The 18,054-nt window shown below is 38.7% G+C and overlaps 1 protein-coding gene across 1 annotated transcript in view; it reads right to left on the reverse strand.

Moving 5' to 3' along the window:
• PRUNE2 (prune homolog 2 with BCH domain) overlaps positions 1-17,638 on the reverse strand; it is a 267,872-nt gene extending 250,234 nt beyond the window's left edge. The window contains exons 1-4 of the mRNA XM_036739295.1: positions 17,609-17,638; positions 10,427-10,531; positions 9,914-10,116; positions 3,365-3,528 (exon numbers count right to left, since the gene is read on the reverse strand). Of these exons, the coding sequence (XP_036595190.1) occupies positions 3,365-3,528; positions 9,914-10,116; positions 10,427-10,531; positions 17,609-17,629 (493 nt within the window). The 5' untranslated portion in view covers positions 17,630-17,638. The remainder of the gene's footprint in view (positions 1-3,364; positions 3,529-9,913; positions 10,117-10,426; positions 10,532-17,608) is intronic.
• Between the last annotated feature and the right edge of the window lie 416 nt (positions 17,639-18,054).

Below are 18,054 nucleotides of genomic sequence, written 5' to 3' on the forward strand. Positions count from 1 at the left end.
TGGGTAATAACTCTTGCGCTTCCTTCCTCCTAGGATTACAATGAGGAAAGCACTTTGCCAACCTCAAAGCACCCTATAAATGTGAGCCATTAATGATTATTTCTTGCATTTTATCTGATTGGTCCTTCATTCTCCCTGCAGTTACGGAAAACCAGTTTCCAAGCATATACCTTATGAAAGGGATTGGAATAGATGTTGGGCATGGAGAGATACCAAAGAGTTAGTTCCTCTACCAATTCAGGTCTGCACCTTCTGGTTTAGAGTTGCCTCCAGCATTGTTAACTGACTGGTCCAAGGTCACTCAGCATATAGCAGAAAGAAGAGTTGAACCCACGTCTCTCTGGATCCATAGCTAGCTAGCTAACCTATAGGCTACACAGCTTTGTGGAAAACAGGGTCCAATTTCAGAATTATAAATCTTGTCCTAATCATTGTATGGCTTTGAGTGACTCTAGGTTCACAAAGCCTTCACCAGGAGAACACAATTTCTGGAAAGACTGTGATTATAGGCATGGTAACAGGTTGCTGCCCAAGGCCCAGCCTAGTTAAGCATGGCAACCCATGGCACTCTTGGTATCCCTGAAAAGGAAGAGAAAGTTCTGCTTTCTCTTGGTTTATCTAGGAAAAATGTATTTCAGTTAGAAAACATTACTGTCACATACAAAACAACAACACAACAATAACAAAAATCCTTTATTGTGGGTATCTTGCACCATTTAGAACCATGCTTTATTTGTCTTTGGAATCCCTGGAAGCAAAGATCAAATTCTAGAGTTAGAATTTCAGAGGCTGTCTAGTTCAGCCCCAGGTAGAAATTCCCCCCTAAAACACCACCAATAAGTGGTCAACTAGTTTCTATAACTGAGTGATAAGAAATCAGATTCAGATGAGGTAGTATTTCCCTCCCACTAAACAGTGTGTGTGTTTTTTGCAAAATATAACAAAGTTTTGACTAACATGGATCATGAGGTAGCTGGGTGGTGCAGCGGATAGAGCACCAGGCCTAGAGTCGGGAAGACGTGAGTTTTTAAAAATCCAGCCTCAGAAACAAACTAGCTGAGTGACCCTGGCACATTCCTTGTCCTCTGTCTGCCTCAATTTCCGTGTCTCTAAAATAAGAATGATAACAGTACCTATCTCCCAGGGTTATTCTGAGGACAAAATGAGATAATATATGTAAAGCAGTTTGCAAACCTTACAGGACATGTAAGTGGTAGCTCTTATTGTAGAAAATTATTTACAGCATTTTCCCCGTACCAGATTTTTTGTTTCATCAAACTACTACTCCTTTGCCTGAAACCCCTAAATGCCTTCTTCCCTGGTTCTGTCACAAAGATTAATGATCACCCCTCCTTGGCTTAGTTAAGGGCACAGTCTTCCCATCTAGTACTTCTACGGAGATCTGCAACCAGCAAAATATTTAATAGCTGGTTTACCGGGGCCATTAGTTCTAAAACGTTTAAAGGGGCACTACTCTGTTAGCTGCCTTTTGCTTCTACAAGCATAGCAGAAGAGGTGGGAGGGGGAACAGGAGGGGACTTATACAATAGTTTACTAAATATAAATATAAAGTCCATCCTTTCTTCTGTCTTCCTTGGTGTTAATCTGTAGTAATTTCATTTGCCTCTATTAATTACTTCTAAAAAATGCAACACATACAGTTTCAAGCTGTACAATTTTCAAGAGGCATTACAAGGTGAGAAATAAGCTAAGCAGAAATGTCTTCTTTTTATATCCTGCAAGAAAGTCAAAGCGGGGCTGGCAATTTCAATTACGATTTGGGCATCCCTATGATGAAGTAGCAAGCTATGTGGAAAGCCCTAGAAAGTAGAATATTTTATGGCACTAGGCTGATGTCCCTGCTGCTTGAAGCCATCACTGGTAGATAATAGTCATGAAGTTAGCACCTTGTGTTTATACGGCATTTTACAGCCTATAAAAAGCGAAGCACGTTCCTTTAGGGAAAGTCTAAGTCTATATATGCATGTATATATGTGTATATAAGTATACATGTATCTACATATCTGTGTCTATATCTAAATATATCTGAGCTTAATTGTAGCCAGGGTGGAGGGGAGAGAGATGAAGGGGGGAAAAGAACAAAGTAAAAAGTACACAGCAGAGAACAAAAGAAAACTAATAAGGAAGCTGTCAACACAACACGTAATACTTATTATATAGGCTTTTTTGAAATGGAAATCTATTGCTATATATTTTGAATCCTCTCACATTCTGCTGTGCACATGACATGCTTTTTTTCTTTTCTTATTATGTATTTAAGTTTCAATATTTATGTTTCTTTTTCTTTTCTTATTGTGTATTTCAGTTTCAGTAATAAAAAAGCACATGCTTGACATTAGCTCTTTTGTTATTCAGTGTTTTTCAGTCATGTCTAACTCTGGGTTCAAATCTGGCCTCAAACACTTAATAGCTGTGTGACAAGTCATTTAACCCTCTTTGCCTTAGTTCCTCATCTGAAAAATGAGCTGCAGAAGGAAATGGCAAACCGCTCCTCTATCTTTGCCAAGAAAACCCCAAACGGGGTAAACAAAGAGTTAGACGCAAATGAAAAATGACTTAACAAAACAACATCCCATATACCAGGGAGTCTGACTAGAGTCTGAAAAATTTAAAAAAATGATACCCCTGTTTAATATAATTGGTTTCCCCTGTAATCTTGCACATTTTATTTTATTCATTCAAAATCCTCATTCTGAGAAGGGACCCACAGATTTCACCAGATTGCCAAAGGGGTTGATTATACATTGATTTCATTTAATAGAACGTAAGCTCCTTGAGGGCAAAGACTGTCTTATTTGCTTGTAGTCCTGTCCCTAGCACTTAGCACAGTGCTTGGCACATAATCAGTGCTTAATAAATGATTTTTCAATCATACATTCACAACAAAAGGACAAGAAAAATTACACATTTAATTAATCTGAACAGCATCATATAAGCATATATACAGTCAAAAACTATTTAAACATATGAGCACAGATACCCACCATTTTTCCACTGAAGAGCATGTATGTCCTCATACCAGTACCAAAAATGTCCTGGACAGTATGAAAACAGCCAGAAGAGCTATCCCAGCTCCCCAACTGTTGTGCAGTTGGCTCCATTTAATATTCTTGTCTAGCAAAACAGCAAAGATCCCTCATGCCTATTTTTAAATGCACATTTTTAATATTCAATATAATGTTACTCTTTAACAAACTCTTTACTCCCTGCTTCTTTTATGAAGCTTCCCGTGGTCTTTAAAGGGATTGTTAACCAAAGAATGGATCACACTCTTTCTGCATGAGCAGATTGAGAAACACTCCATTAAGCCTTTCAGTATTTAATAGAAAGTGTAATCTCTCACCTCTGAGGAGATGAGCCAGTTGTTCAGTGACTAACTCAGGGGCCTCCTGAAGAATCTCTTTTGCCACAAGGGAGGAAGAAGACTCCTGGAACTCAAAGCCGGTATCACATCGTTCAGCTGGATTAATGACTTTGACAACAGCAGATTCTAAAGTTTTATCCTCACTGCAACACAAATGGAAAAGAAGAAAAGGAGAGATGAACACAGATATTTGCCATTTTTTCTACATTTACTGTATCTTTATCATGTACAAGCTCAATTTCCTATCATTACTCAGAGCAAAATATTTACCTACTCATGCCCTAAATTAGGAGGAAGCTACATTTCACTCACATCTCTGTTTCATCAAAGCTAAAAATCTTGCCTCAAAAGTCTTAGGAGGACATTCGTATTAGCAGTCTGACCTCTAAGGGCCAAATAACCAACAATGCAAGCGGTCACCTCTGAGTAGTCTCACTATGAGCTCATTTTCTGTAAGTGACTCACTCATATACACAAAATCCTCTGGCTTGTCCAATTTGTTGTCATCAAAATACTTAACAGAAGTGACATTAGGAAAAACCCCCACAGAATTCTTTTTGCTTCCCCCATTGTTCTCTATAACTGAGTTTGAGTTGACTTGAGGGAAAGAGGTCTTTTTAAAGACTTTTTTTTAAGGCTTATAATAGTGACCATGAAAGAAATTAAGGAATTTGTCTTTTATGTTAATGTTTTTAAATAGGATTTAAATAGTGATATCTTAAAATCATATACAAATATAAGGTCATAGAATGACCCACGGAGAGGTGGAAGGGACTTCCGAGGTCATCTGGTCCAATCCGCTCATTTTACGGAAGAAAGACTGAGGCCAATAGAGGTAAGATGACTTGCCTAAGGTCACAGAGGTTGGCAAAATTCCCAATATATCCTTAATTAAAATGTAATGTTCAAGATTTTAATTGGTTTTTATGTTTCAGAACTTGTTTTCTTTTTATTTCTTAGATGAAGAAGAATTACTTTGATTCAGACAAACAACTAGGTGGAGTTCCTAGAGGGCAGGCATTGTTTTTGCTTTTTTTTTTTTTTTGCGTAGTGCTTAGCACATAACAAGTGCTCAATAAATGTCTGCTGACTGATTCCAACAACCAATTACTGGCAGCTTTTTTTTAAAGGTGTTTTTCAAAAAGTTTTGGTGTGAAGATGCACAATTTGACACAGAATTTCTCTCTAAAAAAAAAGACAAACAATACAGTGGGTTTCTTTTTCTGGCATAGGCAAGAGTTCTAGACTAGGAATGACAAGAACTGCATCCTGGCTCTGCCGCTATATCCCTTCCAGTTCAATAATATCTATGATTTTAGAAGAGATTTTTTTTGGTGCCGAAAATACACTTCCAGAGAATCCAGGTAAAATCTCATCGTATTTTACAGAAGAGGACAAGTACACTGAAAGATGTTGTTCTCCTAAAACTTCGCCATTTCAAATTTAATTAGTAATAATAACGAAAGCTGATGTGTACATAGCGCTTAAAGGTTCACAAAGCACTTTATGTGTTATCTTGTTTGGTCCTCATAACAATCTTACAAGGGAGGTACTACCCAACTTTACAGATGAGGAAACTGAGGCTGAGAGAACTTAAGTGACACTGTAGATCACACTGTAGGAAGTGTCTGAGGCAGGATTTGAACCCAAACCACCCCAACTTCAACTCCTACACTCTATCCACCGTCCCTCCTCACCACCTCAATTTGATGGTGTTCTCCACTACTCTGGAATTTCTTAGTTCGTGATAGGTAGAGCTGGAGGAGGTCTTAGAGGCCATTCTATAGTTCAGTCTCCTTATTTTATAGATGATGAAATGGAGGCCAAGTAACTTATCCAAGGTGACGCAGGTCAAATTTTGAACCCATGTCCTCTGACTCCAAGTCTAGTTCTCTTTTCACTTTATGGTGTTGTTTGGCTATTACATGGTTATCTAACTGCAAATTTTTCCCTTAAATGTGAGCACTTTTCAATGATGCACTGGGCTATTTGTGTTTTTATACATAACATGCAAAGAATTGGTTAATGAAAAATCAGTTGCTTGGATTCACTTTTATTTTAGTTTATCTACTCTGGCATTAATATTCACCAACAATCGGCAAAATTTTCCATAGACACAATCAAACAATTTATTTAACTTATAGCAACTATCTTCACTACAGCCTGTTAGTACATCAAAATGATGCTTAGTGACCTAACAAAGTGCTCGTTTTCACATATACCCCTATGGTTAATTGAAATTTTTTCAACATCCTCTTAATATGCTAATAGCCTCTAATGAGGGTCATTAAATAAACCAACTACAAGGTTGAGGACCAGAATTTTGACAGAGGCTTACTATGTCAATTGGCTGATACTGATATCTAATAGCCTGACATATAAAATCAAATAATCCACAAGCATTTATTAAATGCCTACTGTGATCTAAACACTCTGCTTAGTTCTGAAAGCACAAAGACAAAAATGAAATTGCCCCTACTCTCAAACATTTCATTGGAGAAGGCAACACACATACGTATAAATAATTACACAGAAAATACATGCAAAACAAATACAAAGTAATATTTAGGGGAGGCTAGCATCTGAGGAATCAGAAAAGGCCTTAGGTAGATGGTGGCCTTTTGAGCTATATTTTAAATGAAGCTAAGGATTCTAACAGGATGCGAAAGGAATGCATTCATTGTATGATTTAGGTTTACAAAGCTCTATTAAAGAATGCTCTTTGGATAAAACATATTGTAGAATCATAGGACACAAGGCAGTAGGCCGTAGGCAACAGGGCATTGGACTTGGAATCAGGAAGACTTAGGTTGAAATTCTAACTGAGACACTTATGAGCTCTGTTACCCTGGACAAGTCACATAACTTCTCCATGCCTCATTTTTAAAAATTCAATTTTATTTTGTTTTTAGGTCTGAATATTCTTTCTCCCATCTCCACCTTTCCCAACCAATAGGAAGGCAAGAAAAAACCTATTACAAATATGTGTAGTCAAGCAAAACAAATTCCCACTTCAGCTACGTCAAAAAAATAATAACAACCATGCTTCTACCTGCCTTTATATTTAGAAGTGGATAGCATTTCTCATCATGAGTCCTCTAGAACTATGGTTGGTTCCATTGTGGTGATCCAAGTTGCAAAGTTTTGCAAAATTGTTTTTCATTATTGTTATTATTGTATAAATTGTTCTCTGGGTTCTGTTTACTACATTTTACATCAATTCATGCAGGTTTTTTTCAATTCAAACAAGTTTTTTCTAAAACCAGCACCTTCATCGTTTCTTACATCTATGCCTCATTTGTAAATTGAGAAGGTTGGACTTAATGACATGAAGGATCCTTTCCAGCTCTAAATCTATAATCTTATGGTCCTTTTATTTTTTGGATCACTGAGCTTTTTCATAAATAGGATTCCAGAGTCTGTTTTGAATATTCGTAAAAGACTTACCGAATCACTTAAGAGCACTCATAATCATAGCTAGCATAGGGTGAAAAGAGGTCCTGGGGGAAGAAGGATGGCCACACCACCCCCCTAATCCTCTGGGGCCCTGTGGTACCCCTGTTCCATTATTCTTTTGACCCTTAACCTCACTGGGTCAAGAGCTACCCCCTACATGATGCAACTGCATCTACAGTGGTACTGTCCTCTGCTAGAGAAAGTTATAATTACTTACAATTCTGAGGGTACCTGTACAGAACCAGTATTTACCACAGGGAAATGTATCCACAGTATTATCTTTTATTTTATTTTATTTTTTCTTTTATTACCTTTCTAAATCCCATTTAGAAGTACAGCGACAATTAACATTCATCAGTAACCATGAGCGTGCTCGATTTTCCATTTACCTACAAAGCTTTTCATTCAAGATTTTAACAGCTTATGAACATGATGTCTCCTCACTGAGAACTTTCATGAGTACCATCTACAAATTATCATCCTTTCCTCCAATATTTTGTAGGATTTTCTTTATACTTTTCTTCTTACATTTACCACATTCTGCACTCTACAACTTTGTAGTTCTATTTGAGCATATATCTTATCTTTCCTTCTGAATTATAAAGCCCTTGGGGGCAGGAACTGCGTTTTATTCACTTTTATATCTTCCATAGTATCTAACAACAAACTATATAGACATTAAATACATGTTGGTTTAAAGATGATGATTCGGTCAGAAAAGCTGACCTCCAAGGTCCTTCTAGAATAAACATTCTATGACTTTTGGGTGTCATTTCAATAATTGCTTTCTACTTCCCAATATAGACCTCAGTATTAAAAAGACTTTAGGAGCTTATTGGCTACTTTTAAGAAGTAAAGTAATATAATAGTAAAATTTTAGGGATTAAAAAAAACCCTTGGATTAAAAAAAAACCTAATGTAACTCCCCCACACACACACCATTTTGAAGGTGTATGAAAAGAAATCCAAAGACATAAAAATCAATGAACAAGTATTGATTAAGCAACTATAGTGGGCCAGGCATTGGAGATACACATATAAAGAAGAAAAGTTCCCTACTCACAAGGAACTTACATTCTGTCAAACGAGACAAAATGTGCATTTAGAAATATATTTAAAAGATAATCATGTATAGAATAAAAACAAAATAAATAAAAGGTAGTTAGTGAGGAAGAGTACTAGCAGTTGGGGGTGAGATCAGACCAGGCCAACGTGAATGCACTACACAGGATTACTATCCATTGCTTGGTTTTGTATTTCAGACCAATCTAAGGACATCCTACTCAAAAATGTCATTTCTGAAAACAAAGAATAATTTAGGTTCAACATTTCTTAATACTTGGCCACAAAAGAAGAAAATACATTCACCTTCCCATATGACTTCTGTATACCTTTACCCCATCTGACAGAACCACTGAATCTCTGAGCCCAAAAGAACTTCAGAAGCCACCTGGTCCAACACATTCCTGAGCTTTGAATCCTCTCTATAGTAGCACCAACACACTGTCATCCAACCTTTACTTGAACACTTCTAGTGAGGGGGAGATGTCCTGAAATAAACCATTCGACTTTGGGTTAGATCTAATCATTAATCCATTTTTCCTTGCATCAAGCCTAAACCTGCTTCTCCAATTGCCACCTGATGTTCCAAGTTCGGTCACCTGGGACAAATCCAATCAATTATCCATACCTGAAGATGGTCTTCTTCTCCCCTCCCCCATCCCCAAGTCACTTCCACGCTAAACATCCCCAAGCTCTCCAACTTATCATTCTATGGCCTAAACTCAAGGCCCTTCACCATCTTGATTCTCTTCCTCTGGATATTCTCCAAGCTTTGTCCTTCCTAAAAACATGGCACCCAGAATTGAATATGCTGCTTCAAATGTGGTCTAAACAGGGCAAAGCACAGGGAGACAATCACTTCCTATGCCCTGGATGCTGTGTCTCTTTAATGCAGCCTAAGATTACATTAGCTTTTTAAACTGCCCTGGCTTGTTTCAAGTCCTAACTAAAATTCTACCTTCTACAGGAAGCTTTTTCTGATTACCCTTCATTCTAGTGCCTTCCTTTTGTCGATTATTTGAAATTTATCCCACATATAGATTTTTTTTGTACGTAGTTGTTTGCAGGTTCTCTCACCCATTAGATTCTGAGTTCCTTGAGAACAGAGACTGGTTTTGCCTTTCTTTGTATCCCCAGAACTTAGCACAGGGTCTGGCATAAGTAGGTGCTTGATGGAGTTAGCTAGGTTGTATAATGGATAAAACACCAGGCCTGGAGTCAGGAGGACCTGAGTTCAAATCAGACCTCAAATCTGACTCAGGGCAAGTCACTTAACCCTGTTTGCCTCTGTTTTCTCATCTATAAAATAAGCTAGAGAAGGAAATGGCAAACCACTCCAGTATCTTTGCCAAGAAAAATCCCCAAAGGGGTCACAGAGTCAGATATGACTGAAAACGACTAAAAAACAATAAAAAACAACCCAAAAGGTGCTTAATAAATGTTCACTAACTGAATACCACACAGTTGGTTTATATTGGTCTTGTTGTCCACTAAAATCCGCACATAATTTTCAGGTCCCTTATATCTTATATGTGTGAGGTTTTTTTTTAAATCTATGTATGAAAATTTAATTTATCTCTACTAAATTTCATCTTACTACATTCACCCCAACATTCCAACCTTATCAGCTCTTCTTGGCTCTTTATATGTTTATTCCTTATGCTTGAAATTACCTCTAGTTTTGTGTCTTTGCAAATTAAATAAGCAAGAAGGGACCGGTTTTGATTTGTTTCTTTGGTTGGTTGGTTGGTTGGTTGTTTTTGGCTTCCCTTTATATACCAAGTGCTTACCTTGGTGCCTAGTCTATGACTTGATGACTTTATCCATGTCATTGACAAAGCAGTTAAATATTTTTAATGAGTATAGACAAAATATAATATAGGATGTTACTTCTCTTTAATTACTAAGTTAATCATAGATAAAGTTAACAAAAAGATTCTGTTTCAAAAGCTGCTTTTAAGGAAAAATTTTAAAATAGATTAAATTTCAATCTCATGGAGGCTACCATACCTGGCCAGCACATTGTTGCTAACAAGCGTTAGTGACAATTTCCCTTCCTCATTTAGATGATGTAGATTAATCTCATCTCGAAAGATATGAGATGACTCAGAGATATTTAGCTCTTCTAAAATACACCTTGTCTCAGTGAAGTAGTTGAATTCTGTTCTTGGTATGTTTAGCACTGGCAAACACAGGACGCCAGGAGGACTGACCTGTCATAAAAAAGAGTTTTGTCAGTCAGAGAAAACTATAAACAGGAAAAAAAGCAACTGAATTTTCAAAAGCTATAGTCTGAGTGGTGAGGAACAGAGAGCACCCAACCTCACAACACATTTCTGTACTTCTGAATAAACCATATGACAGATTTATGCTTTGCTTCCCAGGGCAGCGAATCAGGATGTGTGGAATAATCGGTAGCGGCTCTCTTCTAAGAAGAAGCTATGCTAATCACATATTGACTGTAAACTAAAGCAAACATATGACTTTGGGGCAACCTTTGGAATCCTGCCTTTTTCTTTTTACCTTGTCTAGTAAGTAAGCATAGGTGAAGGCAGAAATAAGTGAATCCAGATCGCAAGACTTATGTCCAATAACCACATGGACTTTTTCCAAGCGTTTGCTCCGATTCTGAAACAAATTCAAAGTAAAGACAGTCATTTTTACTTGTCAACATAAAACAAAAACATCACAGTCTTTCTCCCAGCTCTCACCCCACCCCACTCCCATGCCCCCAAAAAACTTTATCTAGTTCTGTTGCCAAGCCTTTCAGTAGTTCTTTGGAGACAAATTAATCCCTTGACTGTACAATGGAAAGCATGAACAAGCAAATCTACAGGAAATATTAAAATGCCATTGAGAAAACTGCAGCTTCCAAATTCTAAATGGTGATGAGAACACCGCAGGTCTCAAGTGAGGTTCACCACAGTGTGCTGCCAAATAAATGAAATGTGACCCAACTACCATTTTGCCAAAAAATATCACTGAAATGATGTCTGATCTGAACTTCTTATAGTGAACTGAATTTCCTTATTTTAAAAACACAAATGATACTTTGCCTGCATTTGACTTTCCAGCCACCTCCTTACCAGCCACCATGATGACTAGACCAGAAACCCAATACTTGAAGACTTCATTCATCCTCATAACTCCTACCCAGGGACTCTGCTGCCCTGTTCATTGTGGCTTCAGAAGCCCATTAGAGCTAGGCACATTATCCTCCCACCCTCTTCCCAGTTCTAGAATCATAATCAAATCAACTCTGTCATTGCTCCTGGAAAAAGTGTGATGATCTGCCCTTCTCTATGGCTCCACTCATCCTCTCTGAAGCCAAATTATCCACCCCACTCTAGCTACTACTAATACTGACTATATATATGAATTTCCCATTAGAATGTAAGCTCTTTTAGCCGACAAGTTGCGTTTGCTTAGTACAGTGCTTGGCACACAGTAAGCACCTGATAAATTCTTTTTTAATTTATTTATTCATTCAGATGCTTCTCAAATGTGCATGCAAATACATAAAGCTAGATAAAGTATTTTTCCACCTTGAAAACTGAAAGGATTCTGGTATTTCACATTAATTTAAGGGCCTACTCTAGTAATTCATCCTGGTGCCCACTAACTCCAGGTTCACCGAAGTTATGCTTCTTTTCTGGTGATCCTCATATGTCCCACCAAGCTGGGTAGGATCAGAGATTTAGAACTGGAAAGGACCATAAAAGTCATCTAGTCCAACCCTTTATTTTATAGATGAGGAAGTGAAGGCCCATAGAAGTTGAGTGATTTGCCAAGGTCACATAGGTAGTAAATACCAATGTAAACCCAGGTCCTCTGACTCCATGAACATCCAGCCCACTTTCTACTGCACCAGACAGCTTCCCTACAGACTCCAAACCTCTGGACCTCTTCCTCCATCTTTCCAATGACCTGAATCCTCTATCATACCTACTCACCACCAAATGGACATGGCTACTCACACCATTTTGATGAGCAGAAAGTTACCAATTATAATGCTTCCTGTAAGAAGGAGGTCCCCTGGGCCTTACCATCTCCCTATAGGGTCACTATGGTTCTCATCATCTCCTCTGTCACTTTGCCTTGAGAGAACCAGGCATTGTCATTTGACTTGCCAATGGACCCTAAAGATCCCTGAGCCTTGCCATCTTATTTGTGGCTACACTCTGGGATCTGCGACTCCTTTATGTGTTCTCTTCCCCAATGAGAAGATAAGCTCCTTAGGAGCAGAGGCTGCCTCAATTTCTTATTTGTATTCCCAGGGCTTAGCACAGTGCTTGGCACATACTAAGCACTTCAAATGCTATTTCTTGCACTCGTTTATGCCAGGAATCTAGTCATTAATAAATGTTTTAAACAGCACAGGGACAGTCACAAATTCTTGTTGTGTTCCATCAGAGATTTCATTCCTAGCCAATACTGAACTGTTAGTGACTGTTCTTTTGGTCTTGTCATTTAATCAGCTCCAAAATCACCTAAATACTGTTTTATAAGTTGCATCTATCCCTCTTGTCCACAAGAGTCAAATATTTTGCTAAAATCTAGGTAAAGTCTATTGGCACATTCTCCTACTCTAGTCCAATAACCCTGTCAAAAAAGAAATCAAGGTTAGGCAGGCATGACATACTTAAAAGAACACTAGCTATTTGTGACCATTTTTTTCCTTTTGTATAGGTTTGTTACCCTCTCTTTAACCGTAAGTTTTAAGAATGTTGCCAGGGTATTGATCTAAACTTCATAGGCTATGCTGTCTTTTCTTTTCTTTTTTAATTGGGCCTCTTATCCTTTTCTAATCCTGCCATATTTTTCCTATATTTCATAATCTTACATTTTTAAAGATTGGACTGGTTTCTCCTGTTTTGATATCAGTTTCATTTACACACACACACACACACACACACACACATCCTTTCTCTCTCTCTCATTCGAGATCATTCAAAGACCAGTGACAATGTTTCAGCAGACATATCTGCCAAGTCTTTCAGCAGCTAAGCTCCCTCTTCCTACTTCCACACTTATTTATCTTTTGTTTCAATTCCCTATTAGTTATTTTTGTTCTGTATTTTCCAGTCCAAAGGTCATTCTCTTTGGCAGAGAAAAAAAGCAAAATAAACATTAAGCAGCCTCCTCTTCCCTTCTTCCTCTGGCATCATCATTTCATTTACCCAAGCAAAGGAGTCCTATGCTTTCTTTGATTCTCCTCTCTTCTCTGGTATATTCAAAAAATAACTTTTTATCCTATACTGTCAGCACATATAGGTGTGTAATAAATGTTTATAAATATGTTGATTTGAATTATTTATAAATTCTTTTACTATTTTATTTTATAAAAAGTTTATTATTTGTAAAATTGTTTACAAATCCAGAGTCAGGTTGTCCTCCCCATTTTCTAATTAATTATATAGTTCTTGACTTTCTGGACACAATGCCTCAGCTGCACTGTTACCCTGGAACCTCCTTTACTATCTGGGACCACCCTGGCACACCCATCTACTCCAGCATCTTTCTCAATCCATGCTATGCTGGTCCTCTTCTTCCACTGGTGAGTTCTTCCCAAGACTTCCATTTTGTGGAGGGGCCTGAGCAGGCCAAACTTCATTCCTCACTTGGTTCCTGTTGCTGACTTTCTGAACTTTAACACCATGCCCCAGCTCAGATATCTTTCTTTCCTCCTCACCTTTTCAGTTCCCTTTTGTATGTTATTTTTCCCCATTAGAAGGTAAGTTCTTGCTGCTTTCAATATTTTCTCTTTGACCTGGGAACTCAGCAATTTGGCTACAATATTTCTAGTTTTCCTTTTGGGATCTTTTTCAAGAGGTGATCGGTGGATTCCTTCAATTTCCATTATACCCTCTGGTTCTAGAAGATCCAGGCAGTTTTCCTTGATAATTTCTTGAAGATGATGTCTAGGCTCTTTTTTTTATTGTGGCTTTTGGGGAGTCCAATAATTTTTAAATTATCTCTCCTGGATCTATTTTCCAGGTCAGTGGTTTTTTCAATGAGATATATCACATTGTCTTCTGTTTTTTCATTCTTTTGGTTATGTTTTACAATTTCTTGATTTCTCGTGAAGTCCTTAGCTTCCATTTGTTCCATTCTAATTTTTAAGGAATTATTTTCTTCAATGAGCTTTTGGACCTCCTTTTCTATTTGCTCAATTCTGCTTTTTAAGTCATTCTTCTCCTCATTGGTTTTTTTGAACCTCTTTTCCCATTTGAGTTAATCTATTTTTTAAGGTATTTTTTTTTCATTATTTTTTGGGTCTCCTTTAGCAAGCTGTTGACTTGTTTTTCAAGATTTTCTTGCAACCCTCTCATTTCTCTTCCCAATTTTTCCTCTACTTCTCTTACTCGATTTCAAACTCCTTTTTGAGCTCTTCCATGTCCTGAGATAAATTCATATTTTTCTTGGAGGCTTTTTATGTAGGAACTTTGACTTTGTTGTCTTCCGGTTGTATGTTTTGAATCTTCTTTGTCACCAAAGTAGGATTCTATAGCCTGAGTTCTTTTATGCTGTTTGCTCATCTTCCCAGCCAATTACTTGACCTTTGAGCTCTTTGTCAAAGTAGAACTCTGCTTCCAGAGTGGAGAGGTCTTTGTCCCAAGTTTCAGGGGTTTTGCATAGCTGTTGTCAGAGATACTTGTAGGCACCTCTAAATTTTCAGTTCTTCTAAGGTGGTATGATCCAAGAAGAGGTGTTCACTCTTCTGCTCTGTGCTCTGGTCTGGGAGTAACCACAAGAACTCTTTTCTGCCTTGGAAATGTGAGGAGGATTCCCTCTCCACAGCCACCACAAGCACCACCACGCCAGAGCTCCTCCTCACCCTAGGACCACCAACCAGGACTATGACCCAGGCCAATGCCAGAGAATCCTGCCTCAGTACCAGCAAAGAGATCCCTACACTCCTGCTCTGATCAGCCGCTTGATTCCCTCCACTATCTATGGGCCTGGAGCTCTGGAAGCAGCCGCTGATGCCACCACTGCTACAGCCACCTCCACACCCTGGGGCTGTGGCTGGACCACACTCTTCTCTCACCCAAGTTTGACAGAGTTTCCCTACTGAACTACTTTGTCTTTGGTCTGTGGGTTGAGAAGTCTGGAAATCACCACAGCTGCCAGTGATTCAGACTCTGGGGCCTGTTCCAGCCCAGTCTGTGCTGGTGCAGCCCACCCTGGACTGTACTATGCTCCCAGCCTGGTGTGCTAGACCCTTCCTGTAGGCCTTCCAGGTTGTCTTGGGCTGGAGATTTGTTTCACTCTGTCTTTTTGTGGGTTCCGTTGCTCTAGAATTTGTTTAGAATCATTTTTACAGGTATTTGGGGGGGTTTGAAGGGGAGGTGGAGCAAGTTGCTGCTTTTACTCCAGCATGTTGGTTCTGCCCCCCAGAAGGTAAGCTCTTGAGGGCAGGGACTATCTTTCTTTTTGCATACACACATACTATGTATGTATGTATGTAAGTGTATGTATGTATGTAAATACGTGAGTATCCCCAGTGCGCAGCACAGCACTAGACACTAGTAAAAGCTTGATAAATGCTTGTTGCCTTGCCATTTAAAGGGGCTGCTATATACTACATGGTGGTGCCACAGGGCAGAAAGGCGATGAAGGAACTTAAAAGCAGCTACCTCTATAAAGTTATCAGTAAATACCATTAATTTATTTCTAACAATAATAAAAGTAGTTGACATGTACATCATAGGATCATAGATTAGAGCCGGAAGAGATTTAGACTAGTGTATGTTAGTTAGACTACTTAGTTTAGTCTAAGTTTAGTCTAGTTAGACTAGTCTCTACGTTAGTTAGACTAGTCTAACTTTTTCATTTTACAGATCAGGAAACTGAGGTCCAGCAAGGTGAAAGGTCTTGCTTGGGTGACAAAAGTAGTAGATGGCAAAGTGAGGAGTTGAACCCATCTCCTCTGATTCCAAATTCAGTGCTCTTCTCCTTGTACCATGGCGCCTTTGGCATCTAGGTGGTACCACAGTACACGGAGGGCTGAGCCTGCAGTCAGGAAGATCTGAGTTCAAATCCAGCCTCAGACACTCACTAGCTGTGTGACCTTGGGCAAGTCATTTAATCTCTGTGTCTTGGTTTCCTTCTCAACTATAAAATAGGGATAATAATAGCACCTATTTCTCAGGGTTTTGTGAGGACCAAGTGCTTAGAAGAGTGCCTGACACACAGTAGGCACTTCATGAATTGACACAAGGTTCTACAGGTTAGAGGCAAAGGTCATAGAAGTAATATTTGCTACAGAGCCTATGCCTGATTTCATACTGTAATTCAATCAAACTTAGTATATTGAGGCAGTACTTGATCTGTAGGAAAACAATACAATTCACTCCATCACCAGAAACTCTATAAAGCGTAACCCTATCCCAAAGCACATTGATTAGTGACTGTCTCCTTACTGGTGGAGATGAAGACCCTACCCTGCTTGAGGGACAGGGAGCCGTTGGTAAATAGCAGAGAGCTTGAGCTTTTACCAATCCTCTTTGAGTCCCCTTTGGGGACTCATCAAGCTTTGAGTTTCCAAGCATTAAGTGGCTTTGGGTACTCCTGGCTTCTAGCTGTGAAAGAAGATGGAAGAGGCCACTCCCACTTCATATGGCTAAAGCAAAAAAAAATCTAGAAAAAAAACATGAAAAGAGTGGGCAATCTCCATCATGTTCCTATTTCCAGCTTGCTACTCTAGAGGCTTCAGGGAGTTTCCCCTTGGGCAAGATCCTGAACGCTTATCTCTTTATCAAGATGAGTTATCTTGCTCCCAATGAGAGAGTGCCTTCACTCTGTATTGTCTGGTCTATATTCTCCTATGTGTACCTTCTCTGATTTCTGTTTGGTTATGATTTTGATAAAAGGGCTTCTTCGGTATTTGCTTTGTGTGTTCATTGTGGGACTAGTATCAGATAGGGAAGGGGTCAAAACTTAGATGTAGAGCTTTGGTTTCCACCTTCTCCCACCCCCAAAGCAACCAAAAGTTAGACAGAAATTGATCGTATCTCCTAGAAGAGCAATCTTTAAGGGAACAAAGAGCTTGGAACCCCTCTTTCTGAGGAGAGCAGAACGGTCTTTGGCATCAAATTCCTGCTTCCCCTCCTGGCAGAATTAAGTCTCCCTTGGAGAATGGAAGTGAGGAGAAGAATCTAGAGATACCTATTCTGCCTCCCTTTGAGGCACACACAATGACCAGGCCACTCATTCACTAATTTTCTTCCTTACCAAGGGTAACTTCAACCTCCTCCTGTTGGAAACCATAACACTAACCCTAGAAACTTCCATAACTGGTCCATTTGGTTGAGTCATCTTCAGTAGGCTGTAGCCGTTGGCCTTGAGGCTAGGCTTTTTAAATGTTTTCTTCTCCCAGGTATCCTACATGGTCAAGTGTTCTGGAAGAACCTAATGGAATTTAGGTAAATGGAATTATACTCTATTGCATCACAAGCAAATGCATTAGGAAATCATATTACCATAGAATGGCTTTCTTCCAAGAAATATAAAGGTCTCAACAGACATTACCTCACTTCTGCTCCCAAAGCTCTATGAGATGGAAAGTAGTAAGACAAACAGGATTAATTTTCAGCATCCTGAACTTTTTGCAGAGTTGTTGTTATTGTGGTTGCTTAATCTCCAGTACCTATGTTAACTAACTACGTGCCCTTGGTAAATTTTTCCCTGACTACAAAATACCAAAATGTTTTTACTTCTCATGATAAACTTTTACAAATGGAATTCTCTTCCTTGCATCCTATTCCTTCTTTTTCCCATCTCTTGGCCCCACTTTGTGCCACTGAGAGTTGCCTTCCTGAGGCACAGAGGTCCATGTCACCAGTCCATGGAGCAGCTCATAAGCCATCTTATATCTTATAATATTATTAATTAATAGTTGGGCTGTGAACCACTGTTCCACACTATATTAACCCCTGCATGAGACTATGTTGCCTCCACCATACCATGAAATGGATAGGTATAGGTGATGAGGTAACAAATAGGAGACATGCTATAAATATATATATATGTACATATAGATATATACACACACACATATATATACGTAGACACACATATATATACAATATATATACATATATACACGCACATACACATGTATACACACACATATGTAATGTATGTAT

This window comes from Trichosurus vulpecula, chromosome 9, assembly GCF_011100635.1.
Source record: "Trichosurus vulpecula isolate mTriVul1 chromosome 9, mTriVul1.pri, whole genome shotgun sequence".
In the NCBI taxonomy this organism is placed as follows: domain Eukaryota; kingdom Metazoa; phylum Chordata; class Mammalia; order Diprotodontia; family Phalangeridae; genus Trichosurus; species Trichosurus vulpecula.